At 37.9% G+C, this 25,136-nt stretch overlaps 1 protein-coding gene across 2 annotated transcripts in view; it reads left to right on the top strand.

The window, feature by feature from the left end:
- The first annotated feature begins 4,530 nt into the window (after positions 1 to 4,530).
- The window catches only part of LOC136864572 (multiple inositol polyphosphate phosphatase 1), a 120,488-nt gene continuing 99,882 nt past the window's right edge, over positions 4,531 to 25,136 (top strand). The window contains exons 1-2 of one of the 2 annotated variants that reach the window (XM_067141750.2): positions 4,531 to 4,926; positions 23,934 to 24,071. In XM_067141750.2, coding sequence (XP_066997851.2) covers positions 4,773 to 4,926; positions 23,934 to 24,071 — 292 coding nt within the window. In that variant the 5' untranslated portion in view covers positions 4,531 to 4,772. The remainder of the gene's footprint in view (positions 4,927 to 23,933; positions 24,072 to 25,136) is intronic. The other variant, XM_067141751.2, reaches the window with a different exon arrangement.

Raw genomic sequence — 25,136 nt, 5'->3', positions numbered from 1 at the left:
CTGCTCGACCCATATTTTAACTGGCTTAAAATATAATATGCATATTTTATTGCATAGTGCAGCAGTTAACCTTTAATACCGATGTGTTGTTGTAGGCGTGATCTGTGGGTTTGATTTAATTCAGGAAAATACATATGCATATGAGTGTGGCTGGTTGTATTCCAAGTTACCCCATTTGGAATGCCGTAATGCGCTGTCAAGCACTGAAGAAAATATGGGTGATTTAAGAAATGTACATATTTTGTTGAAACAATATGATGATGCAAATTTGCTTTACCCTAATGTAATGGCATTATGGCAAGTATTGCTTTAAGGGAAAGTTTGAATGTTTTTGAGGCTAAATTTATAGATTTTCTTTCTGTTAGTAGGCTTCACGTTAAAAGGAAAATTGTCCAGCTCTTAAATGTAAATTCATTGAATCATGTGTGTAAGGAATGTGCCGATATTTTTGTTAACAAGTGTTTTAATATGATGTTACAATGCTTTTAAATGAGAGAAAAAGAATAATCTAGCCGAGAACGTTCGGGCAGGAATTCTAAAGCTAAGAAAGTAATGCATAAATGAAAGATCAAGCCCTTTCACAGCAGTCAATTTCACATCTTGATTATATGTCTAATTTCAGTCTTTAAATAATAACCTGTCAAATAATTCTTCATTCATTTATCCAGAATTGCTTTAGCAACTTTGAAGTTGCGACTTGTCTCCCATTCCAACAAGGCTAAATCCGGAAGTGTCGCGTATTGTCTCTACTGTATTTGCTAATACACAACTATCTAAAATGCAAGCAGCAACAATTAACATGCTTGGCACATACTCTTACTCATTTCCTATAGTTTCCGGACTAGCTCAAGGCTCGCGTCTTTCACCATTCATATACATACTCTATACTTACGACATCCCACACCCTGAACCATTCCTACGACCACACCAATACGCTGATGACTTAGCTATCTTGGCAATAGGACAAATTCATACAGCATTAACCGTAAAAAGTACAGAGCTACTTAAATAAACTAGAAACTAGTATTCAGAAAAAGATCACGTATTTGCCAACCACGTAACAAAATCAGCCTAACGATGTACAGCATTCCCTTCATAGAAACAAACATGTTAAATTATTTAGGAATTACATTTCAAAATAATCTCCAATGGTCCCACCATCGTCACGAAATCTATACTAAAGCAATACCTAGATTCCGAGTCCTGCGAACCCTTACTGGACACACCTGGGGACTCAAACCCAAACAAATAATAAACATATATAAATCTTTCATTAGACCAGTAATCACATACGCTTCCTTAACCTGGATCAGTACCCACCCGACTGACTACTTCAGACTACAATAGACTTGACCGACACGCAATAAGAATAGCATACCATCTCCACCTCGACACTCCCTCAGCTAATTTCCAACCACTACATACATTTCTTTCCATCCTGACACATATCCACTCACTACGCCTAAAATACCTTCCCAAGGGTACGCTCAACAACAATCAACTTATACAAGAAGCCCTCACACTTTTACCCTTAGCTACAGGAATTCTGAACAACACCCGAAACCCACAACATGCCTACCTCTTCCCCCCACCAATAACATAGCTGCCACTCCTCTTCAAACCCACCACCCTATCGTTCAATAATAAAATAAAATTTAAATGAATATCTAGGATTGCTCCTGACTGCGGTGGAACATCACCTTTCCACCAGCCGACAACGGCACCAAAAGTGCCCGCGGTGAAGTGCAGTGAAGTTCAGTGAATAGTGCTATCTCAGGCTCACAATCAGTGCTTCGGAAAAGAAAAGTGCAAATAAATAATGTTTCACTCAATTGCAGTACCATTTCTACATAAATAACTTCCAAAGCTATTATTACCACTGATATGTTTTTAGTATCTTTTTAATTACCATTAACTTTAATATTAATATTATCGTTACTATCATTGTCGAATAAGTGTTACTAATTATTATTAAGATAAAGATCATTATTATTATTATTATTATTATTATTATTATTATTATTATTATTATTATTATTATTATTATTATCAATACTAATATTAGTTATCTCATTCCACTTAAAATACTGCAATTAACAGTAAATCCTCCCAAGACGAGACTATAGGTCGGCCGGCATAAGGTTGCACATGACAGTTGCGCACAATGTTGGTCACACTGCATTGGCGCACGAAGCGAAGTTACCACCGCAACAACAGCTGATTGCACGTCACGTGAGTTTTTAAAAACATGGGAGAAATGCTTTTGATGTCATCGCGATGATACACAATACAAATGAAATCGGCCGACAAAATCGAACTTTCAACACACCGAATAAGTTTACAGTAAGATACCAGATGAATATACTGCAGAGTTCTTATTATCGCGACGTTAGAAAATACGGAAGAAATCGGCCGACAAGAATCTGACTTTAAATACGCCAATAAATTTTAGAATAATATACACGGGTGCTAACACAAAAAGTCTCAAATAAAATCTATAAAACTTACGAAAATTCAGAAACCTTATTTTCATACCTGATTCACACAGGTAGAGGCTCAATACCCTCCAGATCACTGCCATCACTACGGTCGCCTTCGTTGGCATTGTCATTGTCGTCTAGGCAGATCATAAACTCCTGACAATCACTGATGATGCCATGCATTGCCATTTCGAGTTAATAAATGTTGCGACATGGCTAACTTTCTTCCTCCACAAAGCAGCATCCATTCTAGCAATACTCTCCCGGAACAGTTCTTCCACTTCAGAAATTGCGACGGACTTGTTATTAGTGCGTGCGTAATGTTTTACTTCACCCAATACCATACCAACTCAATGAGGTTGAAGTGACAGTGGTACGGTGGCAACCTAATAACCTCGTGCCCTTGTTCCTTCGCTACCTCGTCGACCAATTTAGTCATACACATATGCGCTCGGATATTTCTTTACTGCAGCCTTTCCACTATCAGTTCTTTACGGGCGCTCGAAGTAGGGGTCTTGTCCATTATTACGGAGCGGTAAGGTGCATTGTCAATAACAATGACAGAAGGAACTTTAAGCAGTAATAATCGTACACGTGTCTTCGTATTACATTAGCCTGGAAAGAATTAATTCCTGTTGCAGTGATATTGCTCAATTCGTTTCTTTCCCGGAGTGCTGTGAAACAAGTCCCTACTATCAGCCCCGTTTCCACTACCGGTAGATACTGCTATTTTTCCCGGTCCCTTTTCCCTTCTGTTCTTGTTGGCGAACACCTGTCTGAATAACAGTACGCTTTGAAAGCCGTAATGTTTGATATATGCGTTCCACAACTTGATCTGCACGAACAGAGAGACGGCTATACAAGCGTGCGAATTTCCTCTCCCTCTCATAAATTCACGGAGTTCTCCACACTAATCAAAGTGCCTGACTATTAAGGGTCACTCCGCGGCGCAAAGGATTATCGTTCCGCAGTTCATGACTATGTTGTCGTTTCCGTGACATCGCACTGCACTCGTTAAAATAAATTTCGCAATTATCTCACAAAGAAAACAAAACTTTAATAAACGCCCGAATCACACCTGACCACGTGCTAGCGGCGACAGACAAAACGGCAACACTCCAATACGGTAGTCAAGCTAGTTATAGATGGCACCACTATACTGCCCATATGGCCAACAGCAGTCAACTGAAAATAGTTCGTATTTATTTTTTAGCTCGCTTAAACCTTATAATATTTTTAAAATGCTCATATTTGTGTAAGCAAATTAAATATTATAAGCACTGTATGGAATTAAATACGAATTAACATGAATAAAATGCGTAAATGTATCTGACATAAGAAGTAGTAGATTGGTGATTCTGATTGATGGGTGACGTTCTTCATTTCATTTATGTAGTGGTGCCAACATGAATTACAAATCTATTAAAAATCAATGACCACATGTTTACTACTTCCACATTGTTGACAACAGTGAGTGACTCTCAAACAGTGACCACTACGACTTATGAATGGCATTCCTAAGAAACACATGTTGAATAGTACTACCACAATTGTTATAAAACACGCAAATAACGTCAAGAAATGGACACAAAGACTAAAGCCAAACAAGAGGCATACACAGCAACGAAAATAAATGTATGTAAACATTATGTTATTGTTATTCAAATGCCTAACAAAATGTGCTAAATTGTACTACCAATTGTCTTAAAAACGTAAATTAACCTCACGAAACGGACTCAGAAACTAAGAGGCAAACAAAACAAACGAAAATTAAATACATACAATATATATGATACTATGTAAAATATGTATTTTCTATGTATATAAAAGACATCAATAAACGGTTGATAGCGGGGAAAATTACGTACCAGGCTGGGGGGGGGGGGGGGGTTGGGGCTGCCCCTGGCGCACTGGGGGGTCCGGCGACCATTGTGCCAGAACGTGTCTTGAAACGGGCAGGAATGAAATAACTCCGCTCAGTTCAGTTTATATTCCTTGAAGCAAGGAGTATTTATGTTTGTTTTTCAGTTTTCGTTTTTGTATAGTCGCGGGAGGTTGAATAAAATTTTGGTATGATGAGCTGTGCTTCGTAATAACAATGAAATAGAATTTAAGGCCCTTCAAAGATGTTTCTGGTGTAATGTCAGTGTATTGTTTACAACAGCATTATCGGGATATTTAAAATGTAATCTCCGATTACCCATCACCACATTTGGCCTGGTAACATGCTGAGCATAGGGACAGGCAGATACTCCTGTAGTATCACACTCCCACTGTTTTTTTGAGATCAGTATGGCAGGAAAGATGTTGATCTTATGTCTGATACTTCAGTATGTATGGAGTTCATTAGGAGACCTGCAATGTCAGGAGAGATTTGTTCATTATGGTCATCACTTAGGGACTAAGTCTGCTTACAGATTTCCTTTACAACCTCCTAAAATCACAGGTTGGTACAGATGTTGGATTGCATTTAAAACATGTATATTGTTTTAATGCCATTTTTAATATAAGGTATTGATATGCTGGAATTAGGCATTTTAATGGATTGGAGTTTCTGTTTCATATGCTGTTGTTTTAATTTGTATTGTTCGGTGCATCACATAGGGTGTGAATTCAAGCTTATTTCGTTTAGTACCGGTACCAGAATTTATAGTACACATCTCGTCCAAGTCTGAGAAAGAATAGGACCAGAAGAACTGCGAATTTTGAGAGAGTCCATTGTGTGTGAGAATATGGAGTTTTTAATGATGTCTCCATAAAGACCTAATGATGGTGTTCTATCTTTTCTAAAGTTAGTGATAGAGTACAGTAGTTATTACTTAGCATAATAGAAAAATACTTTTTTGATTACTGCTTACATGAAGGAGCAGTACAGTATCAAATGAATGGAGAGATGCAATAGCAGCCCCAGTGTACAAGGGAAAGGGTGACAAACACAAAACAGATAATTACAGGCCAGTCAGCTTGACATGTGTTGTTTGTTAGCTCTGGGAAAGCATTCTTTCTGATTATATTAGACACATTTGAAAAATTTCTAACTGGTTTGATAGATGGTATTTTGGGTTAAAGAAATGTTATTCCAGTGAAGCTCAACTTGTAGGATTCCAGCAAGATATAGTAAATATTTTAGATTCAGAAGGTCAAATTGTCTGTATCACTATTGATCCATCCAAGGCTTTTGTTAGGGTAGATCATGGGAGATTACTGATAAAAATTAGGCCTATTGGACAAGACAAAAGAGTGGTTGATTTGGTGGCTAAATTTCTAGAAAATAGAATTAAGAGAATTAGAGTAGGTGAAGCATTATCTGTTCCTGTTATGATTAAGTAGGGGGGGGGGGGGGGTTCTGCATAGTAGTATTCTTAGACCTTTACATATATATAAATGATGCGAGTAAAGAACTGGAATCACAGATGAGGCTGTTTGCGGATGATATTTTATTGTAGGATTTGTGAGAGATTTATTACACACCTAATATTACTTGAACATAGAAACACTCAATGAACTACAGACATGCAGGAGGTGAACACAACACATAAGTCTAGCTGAACTGTGAGCATATCAACACATGACAATTGACTGTCTGTCCCTTTTTCCCAGTGTTCCATTGATACACACCAACTGTCCTATTTGACACAGCTTATATGATTTACACTCCCACATTTGGCCATCCTACTGGTCATCCGTCCCAATGGCACATAACCATCAGTCCATGGCTTCATGTACTCAGCAGAGCTTTTAGTTTGTTTGGGGCCCTCATGTTCACCTTCACGACACATGTTATAAAGTGTCCTGGAGTTTCACTTTAGTAACCAGATATGGTCCAAGAAACTTCTTGCATATTTTGAGTCCTGGTACTGCCTGGTCTACCAGCTTACTTCAAGAATTTTCCTTGGACAAAGGATACGGGAAGCAGACCAGCGATGTTGGTTGAAAGACTTCTTATTTTCTTGCTGAACTTTGAGAATTTGCTGTTTTGCATCTTTCCTCAGATTTTCTCTTCAAATTCTTCAAGTTCTTCATGGATGAGGTCAGCAATCCTTAGATCCGTCTTGTGTCTCATTCTGACTCCTGTTAATAGCCTTTTTTTTTTTTTTTTTTTGCTACTGGCTTTACATCGCACTGACACAGATAGGTCTTATGGCGACGATGGGATAGGAAAGACCAAGGAGTTGGAAGGAAGTGGCGGTGGCCTTAATTAAGATACAGCCCCAGCATTCGCCTGGAGTGAAAATGGGAAACCACGGAAAACCATCTTCAGGGCTTCCGACAGTGGGATTTGAGCCCACTAAGTTATCTCCCTAATGCAAGCTCACAGCCGTGCGCCTCTAACTGCACGGCCAACTCGCCCAGTTGTTAATAGTTCAAACGGTGTCCTTCTAATACTATGATGGTACGTGGAGGTGATGGCCTGCTGCATAACCTCGACAAGTTTGTACCATTTTGTTGAATCCGTTATTGGAAGTTTTGCAAGTACTGAGGCTATCAGAGAATTGATTCTCTCTGCCTGACCGAATGGCAGTCCCATTGTAACAAATAGGTGTTTGAAGTGTTCGGTCTTGCAGTAATCTTCAAATTCATGAGACGTGAAGGCTGGTCCTCGGTCAGATATTATTTGTACAGGGTTTCCGAATATTGCTTTCTGTGCCTCCATTTGGCAATGACCTCTTTTGCCATAGTAGACTGTATTGGGTACAGCCAGACGAATTTCGTAAAACCATCAACTACTGAAAATGTGTGATGTTAACCTTTATGACTCGATTACAAGGGTCCTATATGATCTATAGTACGCGAACCTTTTCTTGATACCAAGTTCTGATTCAGCACTAGGGAGCTCAGGTATCAAGAAAAGGTTCCTTACTATACATGATATAAATGCAATGACACACTTTCCTTGGGGAAAGGCTGCAGAAATCCTTTCTGTTTTCCAGTTTTTCTGTTAATCAAGAGACAGTTTACACAGTTTGATGCAACACTTTCAGTTTTCTTCTTTTGAGGAATATAATATTCCTGTTCGACGAGTTCTTCAGTTCTCTTGACAGAGAAATGACCTCTCTCATGAACACTTTTGATAATTTCGTGTTGCTTGACTTAGGTACAACTAAAATTTCCTGACCTTCACAGAATTTGAAAAGTATGTCATCACGAATCACAAAGTCCTTGTAAGACCGCTCCTGACATAATTCCTTGAAGGCGATAAGACCATCTTGTTGTGCTTTCCTCACTTGGGCAACCAGAGAGTCAGGAACTGCATACAATACAGGATGACGACTCACAGTATTGACACGACACATCCTCGTTCAACTTCTGTGTTCGATGGTATATCGGTATTCTTCCAACATCAGGGCCCATCTTGCGACCCTAGGGGTCAGATCTTTCTTACGCATTGTCTTTTGGAAGGCAGCACAATCTGTGATAATTTTGAAGTCTATTCCCAGAAGATACACTCGAAACTTCTTCAATGTAATAATGATTGCTAATACTCGAAGCTTATAACTGTGACACTTTTCCTCTTGTGGTGTTGTCTTTTTGCTCATGTAATATAGGCCTACAGGATGTAATTGACAGTCTTCAGGTGATCTCTCCATCAACACAGCTCCATATCCAAAATTACTTGCATCAGTATGAAGTTCCATCTCGTATGAAGGATTATGGATGTATAAAACAGGATTTCTTGATAAAGCTTCCTTCAACTTTTAAAAGGAAATCCTCTATTCTTTAGAAAATTGAAATTCATTGTTTTTTTTCAGCAGGCCGTTGACCTTAGATATTAGGCCCCTTTAAACAACAAGCATCATCATTATCTTTCTCCAGCAGGTCGCTTAATGGTCTTGCAATAACAGCATATTCTGGCATGGACTTCCTAAAATATCCAGTTAAACCAAGGAAGAACTGCACTTCTTTCACATTTCATGGTTCTGGAAATTTCATGACAGCTTTAGTTTTCTCTGGCTATGGATCTAGACGTCCATCTTCCACTACTTGTCCCAAGAGCCCAACCTTCCTCTTCAGTAGGGGGTATTTCCCTTTGTTCAGTTCATTGCCATAGTCCTTAGCTACATCCAGTACCATCTTTAAGCAGTGTAATGCTTCAGTCTCTACTTTAGCCGGAATTGTCAAATCTTCCATGTAAATGAGTACTGATTCTATGCCCTGAACTACTAATGGTCGGAAGACAGTTAATGAATCGTTGGAACACTGGCGGTAGTTCCACCTTTAAAATACTAATTTTTGTTTGTTTAATTAGCAAGATCAAAAATTCAATCCTGCTCACAATTTAAATGAAATTCCGGAAACTGTGAATGTGCTTTTCGAGGCAGAGGCATTTTTATCAGTAATCTCCCATGATCTACCCTAATAAAAGCCTTGGATAGGTCAATAGTGATACAGACCATTTGACCTCCTGAATCTAAAATATTTACTATATGTTGCTGGAATCCTAAAAGTTGAGCTTCACTGGAATAACCTTTCTTTAACTCCAACTGCCATCTATCAAACCAGTTAGTAATTTTACAAACGTGTCTAATATAAACTGAAAGAATGCTTTCCCAGAGCTAAACAAACACACGTCAAGCTGACTGTGCAGGCCCGTGTGTGATGAAAGCTAGTTTGAAGGCACCTCTAAATAAAAATTAGAGGTTGAATAACATCTGCACTTTTCATTTTTTTGTATTTTCTTCCTTTTCTATGTACAAGAATACATCAAACAAAGCTTAGATATTAAGTTACATATTTTATATTTATTACATATTTAACTACATATTTTGTCAATTTTAGTTACATATCTATGTACATATTTCTCATTTTTATATTACATATAATCCAGGCTCTAGTGATAACACACAAATAGGGGAGAGCCTTATTGACCATAAGGAGAAATTTCCAGTTACGGTATTTGGTGTGCATAAAACTAAATTATAAGGATCTTTAGGTTATACCCATTATTTAGATTGCCTATCTCTGAAAAATAAAGGGGCTGGTGAACCACCCGGTGTGTGTGTGTGTGTGTGTGTGTGTGGAATAACCCACACACACACACACATATGCACATACGCATAGTTAAGGATTTTTAAAGTCATTTGATAGAAATTCTTGTAGAACGAAACAGGTCATGCTGCTTAAAATTAATTATTTACAGATATGTTATACTGTTCCAAGTGTTAATTTTGTGTTTCGACAGACTGAGAAACTTATAAATTGTAATATTATATAGCAAATAAAACCCTAATTTAGGCTACTTTCCAACCATCAGCAGTCTCTTTACAGTATGGGGTGATGTGTATGTTGGGAGTTTCTGACCTGCTGGATTACTCGAGCCCTTCTCAAGTCAGTAATACCGAGCTCGATAGCTGCAGTTGCTTAAGTGCGGCCGGTATCCAGTAATCGGGAGATAGTGGGTTCGAGCCCCACTGTCGGCAGCCCTGAAGATGGTTTTCCGTGGTTTCCCATTTTCACACCAGGCAAATGCCGGGGCTGTACCTTAATTAAGGCCACGGCCTCTTCCTTCCAATTCCTAGGCCTTTCCTATCACATCATCGCCATAAGACATATCTGTGTCGGTGCGACGTAAAGCAAATAGCAGATCAGTAATGTCAGCGCCGTGGAGAAGAAACGTTCACTGAACATTGTTTTTGAAAAAAACAGACTTTTGATACAATGTCTAATAATAAATAATAATAATAATAATAATAATATAGTTGTAAATGTAGAAGGAAAATATAGTGGCATCACTGATACATTAGGAAGTAAATAATAGTACAGCTGATTTTGTGTCTGTGGAGCTGAGAGAGTATGCACTTTTTTCTGTATATATCACATTTTTGATAACTCAAAATATTTTCACACAAACATTGTCACCAGCATATATTCCAATTGTACTGTACTCCAAATTCACTGAATGTAAATTATAATAAACAGTTTATTGGTTAACACACATAATATATTATCCTTTACTTTTGTTTAATTGTGTTATCATGTTATAGTAGTGTGTTGGTGGTCTTGAAGGCTATTTTTATCACCATTTGAGGGATATTCGGTTTCCGTTATGCAATGTTTTTTTCATATTGAAACATGCATATTTGTCCTTACTTTTAGTTGCTGAGTGTTTAAGTTCTTTTGCTTGTTTTGTTTGATTTGATATATTTGGTAGGTGGTTGTTTCCTTTTGCTATTATAATTCTGATTTCCTTTTCATAATCATTGTAAAGCAACATTAGTTTTATGAATATATATTTCATCGATGTGGTTACCGAATGGCTTACATTCTATCCAATCAGAACATTAATTCTAGGGGATATACCGGGGTTCTCCTTCTTTTAAATATATAAACCCTGGTGGGAACTCTCAGTTTAGGTCTGAAGCTACATAATACACTGTATAACAAAAAAGACGACGCACCAGGAAGGAATTGTCCAATGGCGATAAAAATCTCTGGATGTGAGGAACAGACATAGAAAAACAAACGATCGAAACTGCAGAACAATCGAATGATTTATTGCAGAGTTAGTGTTACAAAGTGAGGACGTCAATAAGGTGTTGGCCCACCCCTGGCCTGGATGCAAGCTGTCACTCGACGTGGCATAGACCGATAATGTTCCTGGATGGTGTCCTGCGGAATTTCGTGCCAAATGGTCTCCAACTGTTGGGCTAAATCGGCGACATTCCAGGATGTTTGCAATCGCCTTCCCATAACGACCCAAATGTGCGCTGTGGGAAAGAGATCAGGCGACCGAGCTGGCCAAGGAAAGATAGGGCAAACTTGAAGACAGTTCATAGCAACACGTGCCGTGTGCAGCCGGGCGTTATCCTGTTGGAAAGTAAGGCCTGGATGTCACTGAAAGAATGGTAACACTACCGGCCATAGAATGTCATCAACATACCGCTGTGCTGTCAGTGTGCCAGGAATGACTACCAAAGGAGTCCGGCTATCAAAGGAGATGGCACCCCAGGCCCATCACACCCTGTTGTGGGGCTGTGTGGCATGCGATAGTCAAGGCAGGATCCCCATGCTGACCTGGACGTCTCTACACACGTCTGCGGTTGTCGTTAATGCACCGTTGGAAACGGGACTCTTCAGCGCAGTTCCACGTTGCTCGAGCGCGGCGCCACTGTAATCTGGCTTGACGGTGAACAGGCGTAAGTGGTAAGCGGCGTAACGGGCGGCGTGAGCGCAAATTCCTCTCGCTCAGGCGTCTGTTGATGGTCGTGGTGGACACTTATGCGGGTCACACGCTGGATCGTCGAAAACGACGACTCCGGTGCTGTGACAGTTGTTCTGACAATCGCTCTGTCTGCCTGTGTTGTTATGGTCCTCGGTCGACCATTGCCGTCCTGACGCTGATGCCTGCCGTTACTGACCCACGCTTGCCAGCATCATCTGATCACCGCATCGCTTTGACCCAAATGTCCAGTGACAGCTCGATTCGACCAACCAGCTTCTTTCAGTCCGATCCCACGACCTCTTTCAAACTCTGACATCTGCTCGTAATGAGCACAAATCCTTCGGTGTGGTATTCATACAACCAACATTAAGATAGCGCAGTTGAATGCAACAGCTACTTTGAGCATATGCTTCAGAATCGCGCCTTATGTACACCTGATACATGCGCAGTTCAGATGCGAGGGAGCTCCCGCTATTCATTCATTGGGCACGAAACTTTAATCATTTGCATGTTCGGTCCGAATATCTTTGCATGTGTAATTTCCTTACAATCGGACAACGCCTTCCTGGTGCGTTGTTTTTTTTTTTTTGTTATAGAGTGTATATGTGTCACAACTAGAAATATCAGTTTGTGACTCAGTCCAGACATATCAACAGGGTATAGCAAGACAACAGAATTAAACAGAAGTGTGTAAGTTGTTGTTGTTATTATTATTATTATTATTATTATTATTATTATTATTATTATTATTATTATTATTATTTGTTCAGTTATGCTTGATAATATTTGAACATACTATAAATAGTGTCATACTTATATACATTATAATTCAATAAGTTATTTGTAGACCTGATATAAGAATTAATTTTGATAGGTCTGAACATGACAATTTGACAATTGATACATGTAATCACTCCTGCCATCAGTGTGAGATTTTAGTGTTTATCATCTAATATGTGCTGTTCTCTTCCAGTTGCTCATTTTTTCTTGGTGTAACATATTTTCTCTCTCTCTCTATATATAAAATAACTTGTCTTGACTGACTGATTCATCATTACCGAGCCAAAACTACTGGACTTACAGAAATGAAATTTTGGGGATACATTCACATTATCATGTAGGTGCTCGCTAAGGGAGGATTTTTGGATATTCCATCGCTAAGGGGGTGAATTTTTAAAATGAGGACATCTATATCTCAAAAACTTAAAAGTTTACAGATGAAAAAATTGGTATTTGGAATCTCCTTTAAAAATAAAGGAACACTTATTTTTTTGTTTTTGGAAAATCCCATTAAGGAGGGTGAAAAAAGGGGGGAAAAGGGGTTGAACACCTTTTATGAGGACACTTATATCTCAAACTGAAGATGTTACAGACATGAAAATTCATATTTGGAATCTCCTTTGAAAATAAAGAAACACGTGTTTTTGTGTTTTGGGATAATCCGATGAATAGGGGGTGAACAGGAGTGACAAAAGGGGTGAAATTTAAAAAGACTATACCTGCGAGTTCTCAGACACGTAACATATTACAGATTTGAAGACTGGTATTTGGAATTTCCTGTAAAAGTAAAGAAATCATAAATATTTTCTTCGGAAAATCCACTTAAGGGGAACTGAAAAACGGGGTGAATTTTTAAAATTAGCCTATCTACAGTATACCTCAAAACGTTAACATGTTGCAGATGTGAAAATTGGTAGGCCTACTTGAAATCTCCTTTAACAATAAGGAAACACGCATTCCTTGGTTTTCAGGAAAAACCCTTAACGGGGGGTGAAAGAATTGGAATTATTTGTATGAGAATATATATACCAAAAAATTCCAAGGTGTTACAAACGTGAAAACTGGTATTTGGAATCTTCTTTAAAAATAAAGACAGATTTTTTTTTTTTTGGGAAATTGACGTAAGGGGTGTGGGGTTGAAAATAAGTAAATAAGGAGTTGAAATATGTTTACGAGGATACTTTATGTTAAAAATTGAAGCTGTTATAGACATGAAAGTTGGTATTTTGAATTTCCTTTCAAAATGAAGAAACGCGTATTTGTTTTCGGAAAGTCCACTTTAGGCGGGAGAGGGTTGGAAAGAAGTGAATAAGAAGAAGAAGAAGAAGTTGAATTATTCTTGTGAGTATACATTTATCTCGAAAACTGAAGGTGTTGCAGACGTACAGACATGAAAACTGGTTTTTGGAATCTCCTTAAAAAATAATGAAACACGTATTTTCTTTGTTTTGATGAAAATCCAGTTAAGGGGCTGAAAAGAATTGGAAAAGCGGGTGAATTTTTAAAATGAGTACCGGTATATCTACATTATATGTGAAAAACTTAACATGTTAGAGACAAGAAGTGAAAAGTAGTTGAATGATTTTTTTATGAGGATACCTATATCTTAAAACCTGACAGTGTTACAGACTTGAAAGTTGGTATTTGGAATCTCCTTTAGAAATTAAGAAACATGTATTTGTGTTTTCGGAAAATACTTAGATGGGGGTGAGGATGGGGGAAGAAATGATCAAGGAGTTGAATTCCTTTTATATTTATGCATATCTCAAAAACTGAAGATGTTACAGATGTGGGAATAGGTATATGGAATCTCCTTTGAAAATAAAGAAACATGTATTTATTTTTTCGACTTGAGAGAAGACTGTTTCTCACATGTACAGTTCTATGTCGCATGGTCGTCTTAGCCCCAAAAGGTAATACCACAAATATGGTTTACAAAGAATTTCTGGGTTAAATGAAACTCGGTTTTTGGGCAAGTTTTTATACTTTAGGAATTTTCAAATAATGTCTTAGTACTATGCCGAGGAACGATTACTTTTATCAAATTACGAAATCCACACGAGCGAAGCCGCGGGTAATTGCTAGTTTCTCATATTTTTTTGATCTTCTGTTTCAGCTTCTTGTCAGTTACTTAGACAGTTGCCTTTATTTTTTATATCTATTTGTCCATCTATGTATCTGTCTGCCTGTCAGTCTATTTATCTGGTGCCTTCGTGGCTTAGACGGCAGCACACCAGCCTCTCATCGCTGGGTTCTGTGGTTCAAATCCTGGTCACTCCATGTGAGGTTTGTGCTGGACATAGTGGAGGCGGGGACAGGTTTTTCTCCGGGTACGCCAGTTTTCCCTGTCATCTTTCGTTCCAGAAACACTCTCCAATATCATTTCATTTCATCTGCCAGTCATTAATCATTGCCCTGGAGGAGTGTGACAGGCTACGGCAGCTGGAACAGTTCTATCCTCGCTGCTAGTGGGGTCTTCATTCATTCCATTCCCAGAGGTGCCAACTATTACAGTGTGTCCGTAATGATTACAGATTTCACTTTACGATTATGTCATTGCTGTCAGAGGGGAAATTATTACGGCAAAGCTAGATTATCACAATAAAAAATAATTTCTACTGGTCCACCCTCCTCATTTCAATGTTTGTAAGTTGGCAACTAAACATATTTGGTGGTTATTTGGTCATCACTTCCTGTTGTTTCCCGCGAGCGTTGTGAAATCACGACCAGCTACATAGATACACACCGAGCTCGATAGCTGCAGTTGCTTAAGTGCGGCTAGTATCCAGTATTCGGGAGATAGTAGGTTCGAACCCCACTGTCGGCAGCCCTGAAAATGGTTTTCCATGGTTTCCCATTTTCACACCAGGCAAATACTGGGGCTGTACCTTAATTAAGGCCACGGCCGCTTCCTTCCCACTCCTAGCCCTTTCCTGTCCCATCGTCGCTGTAAGACCTATCTGTGTCGGTGCGACGTAAAAACAACTAGCAAAAACATAGATACACGCTGCTCTCTTAGCTAGAATGACTCATCAAGTTGGCCGTGAAGTAGGCTCTACTCTTTGCTCTGCTGTTCTCCAGTGCGTGCGTTCGACTCTCTCTTTGTTGTGTGCGTAGATGTGGGTGGTATATTTAGAACGTTTCAATTCTAACTATCCTAGTTGTTGATTCGAAAAAAGTGATTGGCTTTGTAAAATGAAGCGGAGCAATTGTCAGATTGCATCTTACAGAAATATAGTGACTGTTATACAAAACGAATGGCCATGCCTACTAGCTTCATGTGTTATTGAAAACCACATGTTCTGCAGTGTGTGTTCATGTGATTTCTCTGTGGCTCATGGTGGAAGAGATGATTTGCAGAAGACGCACAGAATCCAAGAAACATCACACATACGGTGAATCAAAACTACAAAACCAGTCTGTTTAATCGTTCATCGTAAAAAGTAATGAAACTGCGGTGACAGATGCTGAATTCTTGTTCAAATAATTTCCTTTGGAGCATAATATTCCTTCATCAGTTTCAAACCACGCTGGAAATTTATTTAGATCGATGTTCCCTGACTCTAAAATATCTCAGAAATATGGTTGTGCAAGAAGACCTCTGCTTTAGTTCTATATGGCATTTGAGGCAAAAAAGGAAATAGTGAACTTCTGCATATAACGCCTTTTACTTTGGCTACTGATGGTAGTACGAATTCAAATGAAGTTAAACTTTATCCTATAGTTGTCTTTCTGTAATGCTCAGAGAGGCCAAATATCAGCTCTTCTGTTGTCATTGTTAGAGGGTACTGACAACACAGGCGAGGGAATTTTCTCTGTTATTAATAGTGAATTGTCTTCCTTAGCCATTCAATGGGAAAATATTTCTTTTTCATCTGACAGTGCATGCACAGTGATAGGGGCAAATAAAGGTGTTGCCAAATTTGTGAAGGACAGGCATTCTTCTGTTCATGTCCCAGGTTGTTCATGTCATCTCATACACATCTGTGCGCAAAAAGCAGCAACCCAATTACCAGTCATTGTAGAGAAATTTTGGTTCAGTTATATTACCATCTTGATAAGAGTTCTAAAAGGCAAAACACGTAAGTATATAAGGCTGTTTTTGTCACAGAGGGTAAAATAATTTTGAAATATGTCAGCACCCATTGGCTCTCGCTTCTTCAGTCTATTAATAGAGTTCTTGAGCATTGGGAAGCTTTGACACTTGTGTTTTATAGTGAGCCCCACCATAAAAATGAGAGCACCAAGCATTTTGAAGCTGTAAAATCGCCGGGCTGAGTGGCTCAGACGGTTGAGGTGCTGGCCTTCTGACTCCCAACTTGGCAGGTTCGATCCTGGTTCAGCCTGGTGGTATTTGAAGGTGCTCAAATACGTCGGCCTCATGTCGGTAGATTTACTGGCATGTAAAAGAACTCTTGCGGGACTAAATTCAGGCACCTCAGCATCTCCAAAAACTGTAAAAGTAGTTAGTGGGACGTGAAGCAAATATTATTATTATTATTATTATTATTATTATTATTATTATTATGATTATGATTATGATTATGAAACTGTAAAATCTTTCATACAAGATCCACACAAAAAGCTGTTTTGCTACTTTCTTCAGAGTACACTTCCGTCTTTAACTCAGTGAATTTATTTCTGCAACAAGATACTCCAGGCATACATCTTCTTAGGAGTAAACTTGGTCTTTTAACTGACCTAATGGTCAGATTTGTTCAGCAATAATGAAAAAAATGAAAACCTACAACCTGTTTTCCAGTCATTGACCAGGTCAGGGATGTAATGAATGAAACATATGTAGGCTGTTACTACAATGGGGTTGCCACTCCAAGGTGATTTATTAATGAGTGATAAAAGCTATGAAATGATAATGGAGAGTGTTGCTGGAATGAAAGATGACAGGGAAAACCGGAGTACCCTGAGAAAAACCTGTCCCGCCTCCGCTTTGTCCAGCACAAATCTCACATGGAGTCACCGGGATTTGAACCACGGTATCCAGAGGTGAGAGGCCGACGCGCTGCCGTCTGAGCCACGGAGGCTCTTTGTTCAGCAATAATAAAGGTAAATTTAAGAGGTCCACCTTTTGAATACAAAACAATTTTGTTGCTCTGCTTAAGTCACATCATGTTTATTTTTGGTACTAGTTTCGACACTGGGTGAGTGTCATCATCAGCCAAGCTTATAAAGATGGCCAGAGAACAAATTACACAAGAAAATATGCACACACTGAATACAGGTCCTTGGCAAAATTACCCTTAAGAATAAGTGGTTCATAGATAAAAAGCAAAGGATGATAGAGTTTTAAAATGAATCTTCAGCAGTTGCTGACAAGTTAAAACCTTGAGAGTCTTACGTAATCTAGAAATGAATGATAATAAGATCACATTAGATGTTAAGTCTTGGTTGTATATAAAATATTTTTGTTTAAAATCTTGAGTGAACACTTCAAGAACTTAGTGAATAGTCTTCCTGTGAAAAAATGAAGTTGATCCCATGAAAGCTGTGCAGCTGTAAGTAATTGCACTTTATCTGATTTTTCTAAAGTAGTGTTGTTCCATACTACGAAAGGTGGAGAACCTTACAAGTGAAAGTCACTAGTTGTTTGTGTGACCAATGTTTCTCAGTTCTATTCGGATCCTGAAACATAGTGAAAGGAAATGGCCTAATTAGAAAAGCGAAAGACATATAGACTACTAAGGAGGGAAAGAAGAAAAACGACGTGTGATATGGCGCTCACCTTGCGCAACCTGCTGCAGGGCTCGAAGCGTGGATGGGGACTGAGAGCTGGGACGTGTGAGAGTCAAGGGCAGGGCATAGGTAGGGGTAGGCGGGAGAAGGGAGATGGTTCTGAGGAAGGGGAGCGAGGGGCAGTTGTGTGAGGAGAATCTGGAGGGCGGTGTGGTAGGGGTATGTAACGTGATAAGGTGTTACGCGTAAAATGAAAGATCAAACTTTTATTTGTAAATTTGGTATTTTTGAGAAGTGTAATGAGAAAATCAAAAAGAATTTTGGGTTATTTATAGTTGAAATATTGATCCAGATGAATAAGCCTTTACTTAGTGTCTCCAGAATTTCAATATCTTGAACTATACTAATGAAGCTATGTTTTAAGTTGTGAATATGCTGACCCACCAAAGAAAATCTATTATATTTTATTGCATTGACGTGTTCTGCATACCTAATTTTGAAATTAGGTCCAGTCTGCCCAGTGTAAGAACAAATGCAGTTATTGCAACTGAACCTGCACACCACTGATCTTAAAAAAACCATTAGTTTTATTTATTGAAGTGGAATTGTGTAATACTTCCATATTCCTATTATTGGTTTGAAATTTAATTTTAGTATTGTGTTTCTTAAAGATATTAGTGATACTGTAAATGTCTTGATTGAAAGTAAAAGTTGAAAATTCACATAGAGTGGGTTTTTCTTTTAATAAAGTAGATTTGGGACGGTGTCTAAATTTATTAATTATTCATTCAGGAAAGGATTTGTTAAAACAGTTAAATCCAGCAATGGAGCGGATAATGTTTAATTCTTTATTTAAATTTTCTTTGGAGACTGGGATTTTAAAGGCATGGTCAACCATACTGTTGTAAGTAGCGCACTTATGTGTTTGTGGGTGTGATGAATCCTGTCGTATGGTGGTTGCAGTTTGTGTAGGTTTCCTATAAATCTTATATGATGAAAAAGGAAGTCTTATTTATTGTTAAATCCAAAAAATTGATTGATTTGTTTCTGATTCAAGGGGGAATTTGATGTGGGGATCAATATTGTTAAGATTTATAAGGGTGGCAGGTGCATTAACAAATGTCGTCAATAATTATTAATGCGTCAACTTACCTAGCCCAAAAGTGTATGTTTGCAAACGTGTCGTCGTTGTCAACTGCAGTGTACTCTAGAAAATCTAGATAGATTTCGGCCAAGATGCCCGAGGCCGGTGACCCCTTCGCCAAGCTGTCCCTTTTGTATATGACATTGTCGAAAGTGAAAAAGTTGTTGCTGATTACCAGTTTTAAAACTGACATGAATTCATAAATCTCAAGTTTGCTTAAACGACTGTGTGTGTTTAGGTTCTTTTCAATAATGGGAAATAGTTTTTCGGTCTTAATGCTAGGATACATATTGACAGTGACGAAGCTCGTAAATTGTACATATTAACACTGTCGGAAGAGTGCAGGGAATGATGGGTTGAAGTTCAAAGTTATTCAATTTCTCACTTAATTCTATAGTGTTCTAGATGGATTTATTTGACGAAAATTTGTAATGTTTCTTGAGAAATCTCTGAATAAATTGGCATCATTTATATAATGAGCTGGGTCTATAGTTAATTATAGGGCAAATGGGGACATCGGCCTTGTGCATCTTGGGTAGTGCTCTTACAGTGGGCAGACCCGGGTTCATATTCGATAATCTAACTTTTTCCTGATCAGTGAAAAGGAAAGAAATGTTCTTTAAAGTCTGTTTTAGAAGGCGCTGAATTTGCTTGGTTGCGTCCTTCCTCACTGTTGAAAAAGTGTTGTTATTAAAAAAAATTTTTTTCCGATGTATTCAGCTTTGTCCATGATTACCATTGTATTTCCTTTGTCCGCTTTGGTGATAATGATTTCATTGTCTTTAATTTTTTTTTTTTTTTTTACCGAGCTCGATAGCTGTAGTCGCTTAAGTGCGGCCAGTATCCAGTATTCGGGAGATAGTAGGTTCGAACCCTACTGTCGGCAGCCCTGAAAATGGTTTTCCGTAGTTTACCATTTTCACCCCAGGCAAATGCTGGGGCTGTACCTTCATTAAGGCCACGGCTGCTTCCTTCCCACTCCTAGCCCTTCCCTGTCCCATCGTCGCCATAAGACCTATCTGTGTCGGTGAGACGTAAAGCAACTAGCAAAAAAAAAAAAATTAAGCTTGAGGATGTGTTTCCGTTCTGTGAAAGATTCCTTATTGTTGTTGTTGGAAGGTGTCCTTTTATTTTTAGAAGTAAAGGTCTTATTAAGTTGTCTTTTTACATCTAATCTTATTTCATCCTGCAAGTCTGGTGGCATTTTGCTGATGGCTACTTCTGATTCTATGACCATTTTAGAAGCTGTATTAGCTAAGTTTATATTTGGCCAGTTGTGTTGGGGGCCTTTAGAAAGGATAAGGTTCTCCTCACCTTCTAGGTTTGGTTTTGATAGGTTGATCACTGGAGGATGAAATTGGCCTATTAAGCTATTAGAAATACTAGGTTTTTTGGTTTCTTTTGTATGAGATTTACTTGATGAGTTGTTTTTAAATACTTCAAGTTTTTTCTCTAGAGTTAGCTGTTTCTTAGAAAGTACATTGAGTAATCTATTATGAACTTGATCTCGAAATAGGTTCCATTGAACGTTTGTAAGCAGTATTACATGTAGTTTTTCTTCCTTCCCTCCTTAGTAGTCTATGTCTTTTGCTTTTCTAATTTGGCCATTTCCTTTCTCTATGCTTCAGGATCTGCATAGGACTGAGAAACATCGGTCACACAAACAACTAGTGACCTTCACTTGTAATGTTCTCCACCTTTTGTAGTATGGAACAACACTAGCTTAGAAAAATCAGATAAAGCGCAATTACGTACAGCTGCACAGCTTTCATGAGATCAACTTAATTTTTTAACAGGAAGACTATTCACCAAGTTCTTAAAGTGTTCACTCAAGTTTTAAACAAAAATATTTTATATACAATCAGGACTTAACATCTAATGTGATCTTATCTTCATAAATAAGACTCACAAGGTTAGCTTGTTAGTAGCAGAAGACTTGTATGATTAAGACTTAACGTTAAATGTGTTCTCATCTTAATTTCTAGATTACTTAAGACTCTCAAGGTTTTAACTTGTCAGCAACTGAAGATTCATTTTTAAGCTCTATCATTCTTTGTTTTTTATCTATGAACCACTTATTCTTAAGGGTAATTTTGCTAAGGACCTGTATTCTATGTGTGCATATTTTCTTGTGTAATTTGTTCTCTGGCCCCCTCTTTATATGATCGGCTGATAATGACACTCACTCAGTGTTGAAACCGGTACCGAAATAAACATGTTGCGACTTAAGCAGAGCAACAAAATTGTTTTGTATTGAAAAGGTGGACCTCTTAAATTTACCTTTATTATTGTTATTCTCAGTTCAATACGGCCCCACTATGAAGTTTTTAACTTTAAATGATGTAGCTTACCAAGCAAAATCGAAGGCCTATTATTATATTGGCCTAAAAATCAAGATCAGAAAATTGGGTAAAGACATAAGTTTTCTGAAGCAATGTATAGCACACAATATAGCCTAACCCCTAATTTTCTTAAAGGTAGTACCAAAAAACACCACATCCCTTCCCATCAATCTAAAACTCAAATCAAGATCAATAAAATCTGGCTAAAGAACGAAATAAACTTTCTCTACAAGAAAAAATCTTTTTTGAATAATCGTCTATATGAGACTCACCTTGAGGCAGCTTGCTTGCTTACAAACGTTCAATGGAACCTATTTCAAGTTCATGTACTTCCTAAGAAACAGCCAACTCTAGAGAAAAAACTTGAAGTACTTAAAAACAACTCAACATCGTGTAAATCTCATACGAAAGAAACCAGAAAAAGTATTTCCGATAGCTTAATAGACCAATTTCATCCTCCGGTGATTAACCTATCAGAAACAAACCTAGAAGATAAGAACCACCTTATCCTTTCTAAAGGCCCCAAACATAACTGGCCAAATATAAACTTAGCTAATACAGTTTCTAAAATGGTCATAGAACCAGAAGTAGCCATCAGCAAAATGCCACCAGATTCAAGAGGAGGAAATACCAGAATGCCAATGAGGACTTGGTAATTGGAGCAAAAGCCAGGGCATACTTGAAAGATAATGACTGTGATAAAGAGATGTTTTATAATTTTGTAAGAGTTTTATATGGCAGCTTGCAATTGCATTGTTAGGAAATTTCCCCTTGATGAATCTCTTCATCATGCCAAAGTTGTAGAAATCCCTCAGAATGAAGGTTTCTTATTCATCTCTTGAATATTTTATTCAATGATTCCCAAGTTTGGTCAAAGAAAGTGAACATGACAAACTTGAAGAGGAATTTGCAGTTTACCAGTGTGATACCTTCCCTGAATATATTGTACATGGAGCTTAAAAATGAAAGTGGACAAATCAAGTATAAAATCTTAAGTAATGTTGTATTTGCAGTATTAAATGTACCTCACAGTAAGTTAACTCTCCCACAAAAAGAGTTTTCAGTGTTAGGAAAAACCAGACAGAATTCAGGCCTACATTAAGTATATCTACACTGGAATCGCTCATGGTTCTGAAGACGAAAATGTCATCTCAGCAGCTGCTGTGTGGGAAACAAGCTACAAAGAATTTTTTTAAATCACAGAACTAACAAGTAATGAGCAAATTTTATTGTGTAATATGTTATACTTTAGAATAGATTGCTGTTGGAAAGGGCAAACGAGGTGCTTTGGATTTGACTCATAAACGTTTTGAAAATGGGATTACTGGTAACCCATTTCAACGGTTGGCACTTCTGCATTCCTGACCCGTTGAAACTGGAAACAGGCCGTGGATTTAATTTCATTTCCTTCATCTATGTATCTAAAACTATTGGGCATTTTTATCGCATGGCAAAATTCACCTTTATCACGTTTTGACTGGCTGAAAAGCTCATGTTATCTCCAACAAGGAAATAGTGAAAACTATAGTTTCTGATGTGTTCATCCTTATGATTTTGTATGTTTATATCTGTCATCTCTCGTTTTTATACTCTGAAGTTTCTTTCCGAGTTGGCTGTGCGGTTCGGGGCGTGCAGCTGTGAGCTTGCATCCGGGAGATAGTGGGTTTGAATTCTACTGTTGGCGGCCCTGACGATAGTTTTCCATGGTTTCCCATTTTCACACCAGGCAAATGCTGGGGCTGTATCTCAAGGCCACGGCCACTTCCTTCCCACTCTTAGCCCTTTCCTTTCCCATCGTCGCCATAAGACCTGTCTGTCAGTGCGACATAAAGCCAACTAGGAAAAAAGAAGTTCAATCAAGTTTATGAATTAATCCACTTTTGGAGAGTTTCATATAAAGGAATACAGTAGAACTTGGTTCTTAAAAAATTCCTAATCCAAGCTTTAAAATGACTATAACTTACATATGAGATAGATGCATATATGTTTGTCGTATTAAGCTAGGCTGATAAACACACTGCTCATGAGGTAGGCCTACATGCTGGTACCACAGAATACCAGTGCTATAGACAAGGTGTCGCTGAATCTGATGCCATAACAAAGTTCTACAGTTCTATATTATTACATTTATTTCATCTTTACCCAATTCCATTATAGAGAACTTATTTGTTTTTATGTTTTTCTGTCATCTTGCATGGAAACATTTTAATATTCAATGTGTGTTGATTTCATGTCTACAGTATTTCCATGTACTATTTTCTTTGTTTTTGTGACACCTCAGAGATTTTTTTTATGCCAGTGGAGAATACATTGGAATATGGTGTTACTTTCCGTAGGTCAGTGTCAGTTTGAAAGAATTTGGCTGATGGTTCGGCATGGAACCCGTGCTCCAAGCAGTAAGGTTATCCGATACATGAAGGAAAGACTGCCTCAGCTGAGAAAAATGATTCTCCAGAATGTTCCACGTGATGGAGGTATGTTGAAATCCAGTGTTCAGCTTGCAATATACAGTATGTACAGGATAAATCACGTCTTAGGTGTTGGCGTGTTCATTCTTGGCTTATATACTATGACCTCTCACATATGTGTGCGAGTTGACACAGTTATGATTTCATGGAAGGTTGAATAGTAATTCATTAAATAGGCTTTACATATGTAGTTTAAATTTGTCTACTTTCATTATTATGTTTTTAGCTCTTATCTAGAAAATTATTTGTTTGATTCCCTTTCAAGTGCAGATAGTCTCTTTGCAATTATTTCATAAAGTCCTGCAAGGAATGGTAACTAACCCATAAGAGAACTTTGTTGAGAAATGCCAAAATTGTGTTCCTTATTGAAATGCTAAGAAAAAGATCTTTAAACAAATTGCATTAATATATCAATATCAACACTCCTCTCTTTGCTTACTGTGCACCGTATGGGAAATATGTACAGAAAAAGGGTATAGATTTTATACAGATGTGCCACTTCCTGTTCGCTAATAAATTCCTACCTTCATTTAATATTATTATCGGTTTATTTTTTCTTGTTTTATTCTATTATTTATGTGATTATGTCCTATAAATTACACTGATTGTTGTAGTTCAAAATAATATTGTGGTTTTTTATCTTCTCAGCTAAGAGAAACAGTAGTTAATAATCACACATTATATTTGTAGTACCAATATTTGTAATAGTCTGTAGCTTTGTGCAATTTTGATGGGTAAAATTGAAAATATTTGTAATAGCTTTAAATATCCTTAGGAAAAAACAAAAAACAAAAACAACTACTTATGTTTGTATAGGTAAACATTTGTATAGGTGTGCTGTAGGCTAGTCACTTTGATTAAATACATTAATAAGTGACTGAATGAATAAACTTACTATTACATCATGCAAGGACTGTTATGAACAAAGCAAAGTCACCTCTGTACAGGCCATGGAGGCCCTTGGAGGAGTGGAAGGTAAAGTCTTCCACCATTGTTAACCTCGGCACTTGATGGGGTAGAGTGGTTAGCTCTACGCACAGCTGCCTTTGCCCCCAGGAATTAACCTGGTAC

Source organism: Anabrus simplex, chromosome 2, assembly GCF_040414725.1.
Source record: "Anabrus simplex isolate iqAnaSimp1 chromosome 2, ASM4041472v1, whole genome shotgun sequence".
In the NCBI taxonomy this organism is placed as follows: domain Eukaryota; kingdom Metazoa; phylum Arthropoda; class Insecta; order Orthoptera; family Tettigoniidae; genus Anabrus; species Anabrus simplex.
Note: the sequence above shows the minus strand (reverse complement) of the source record. Positions and strands in the feature narration are given on the sequence as shown.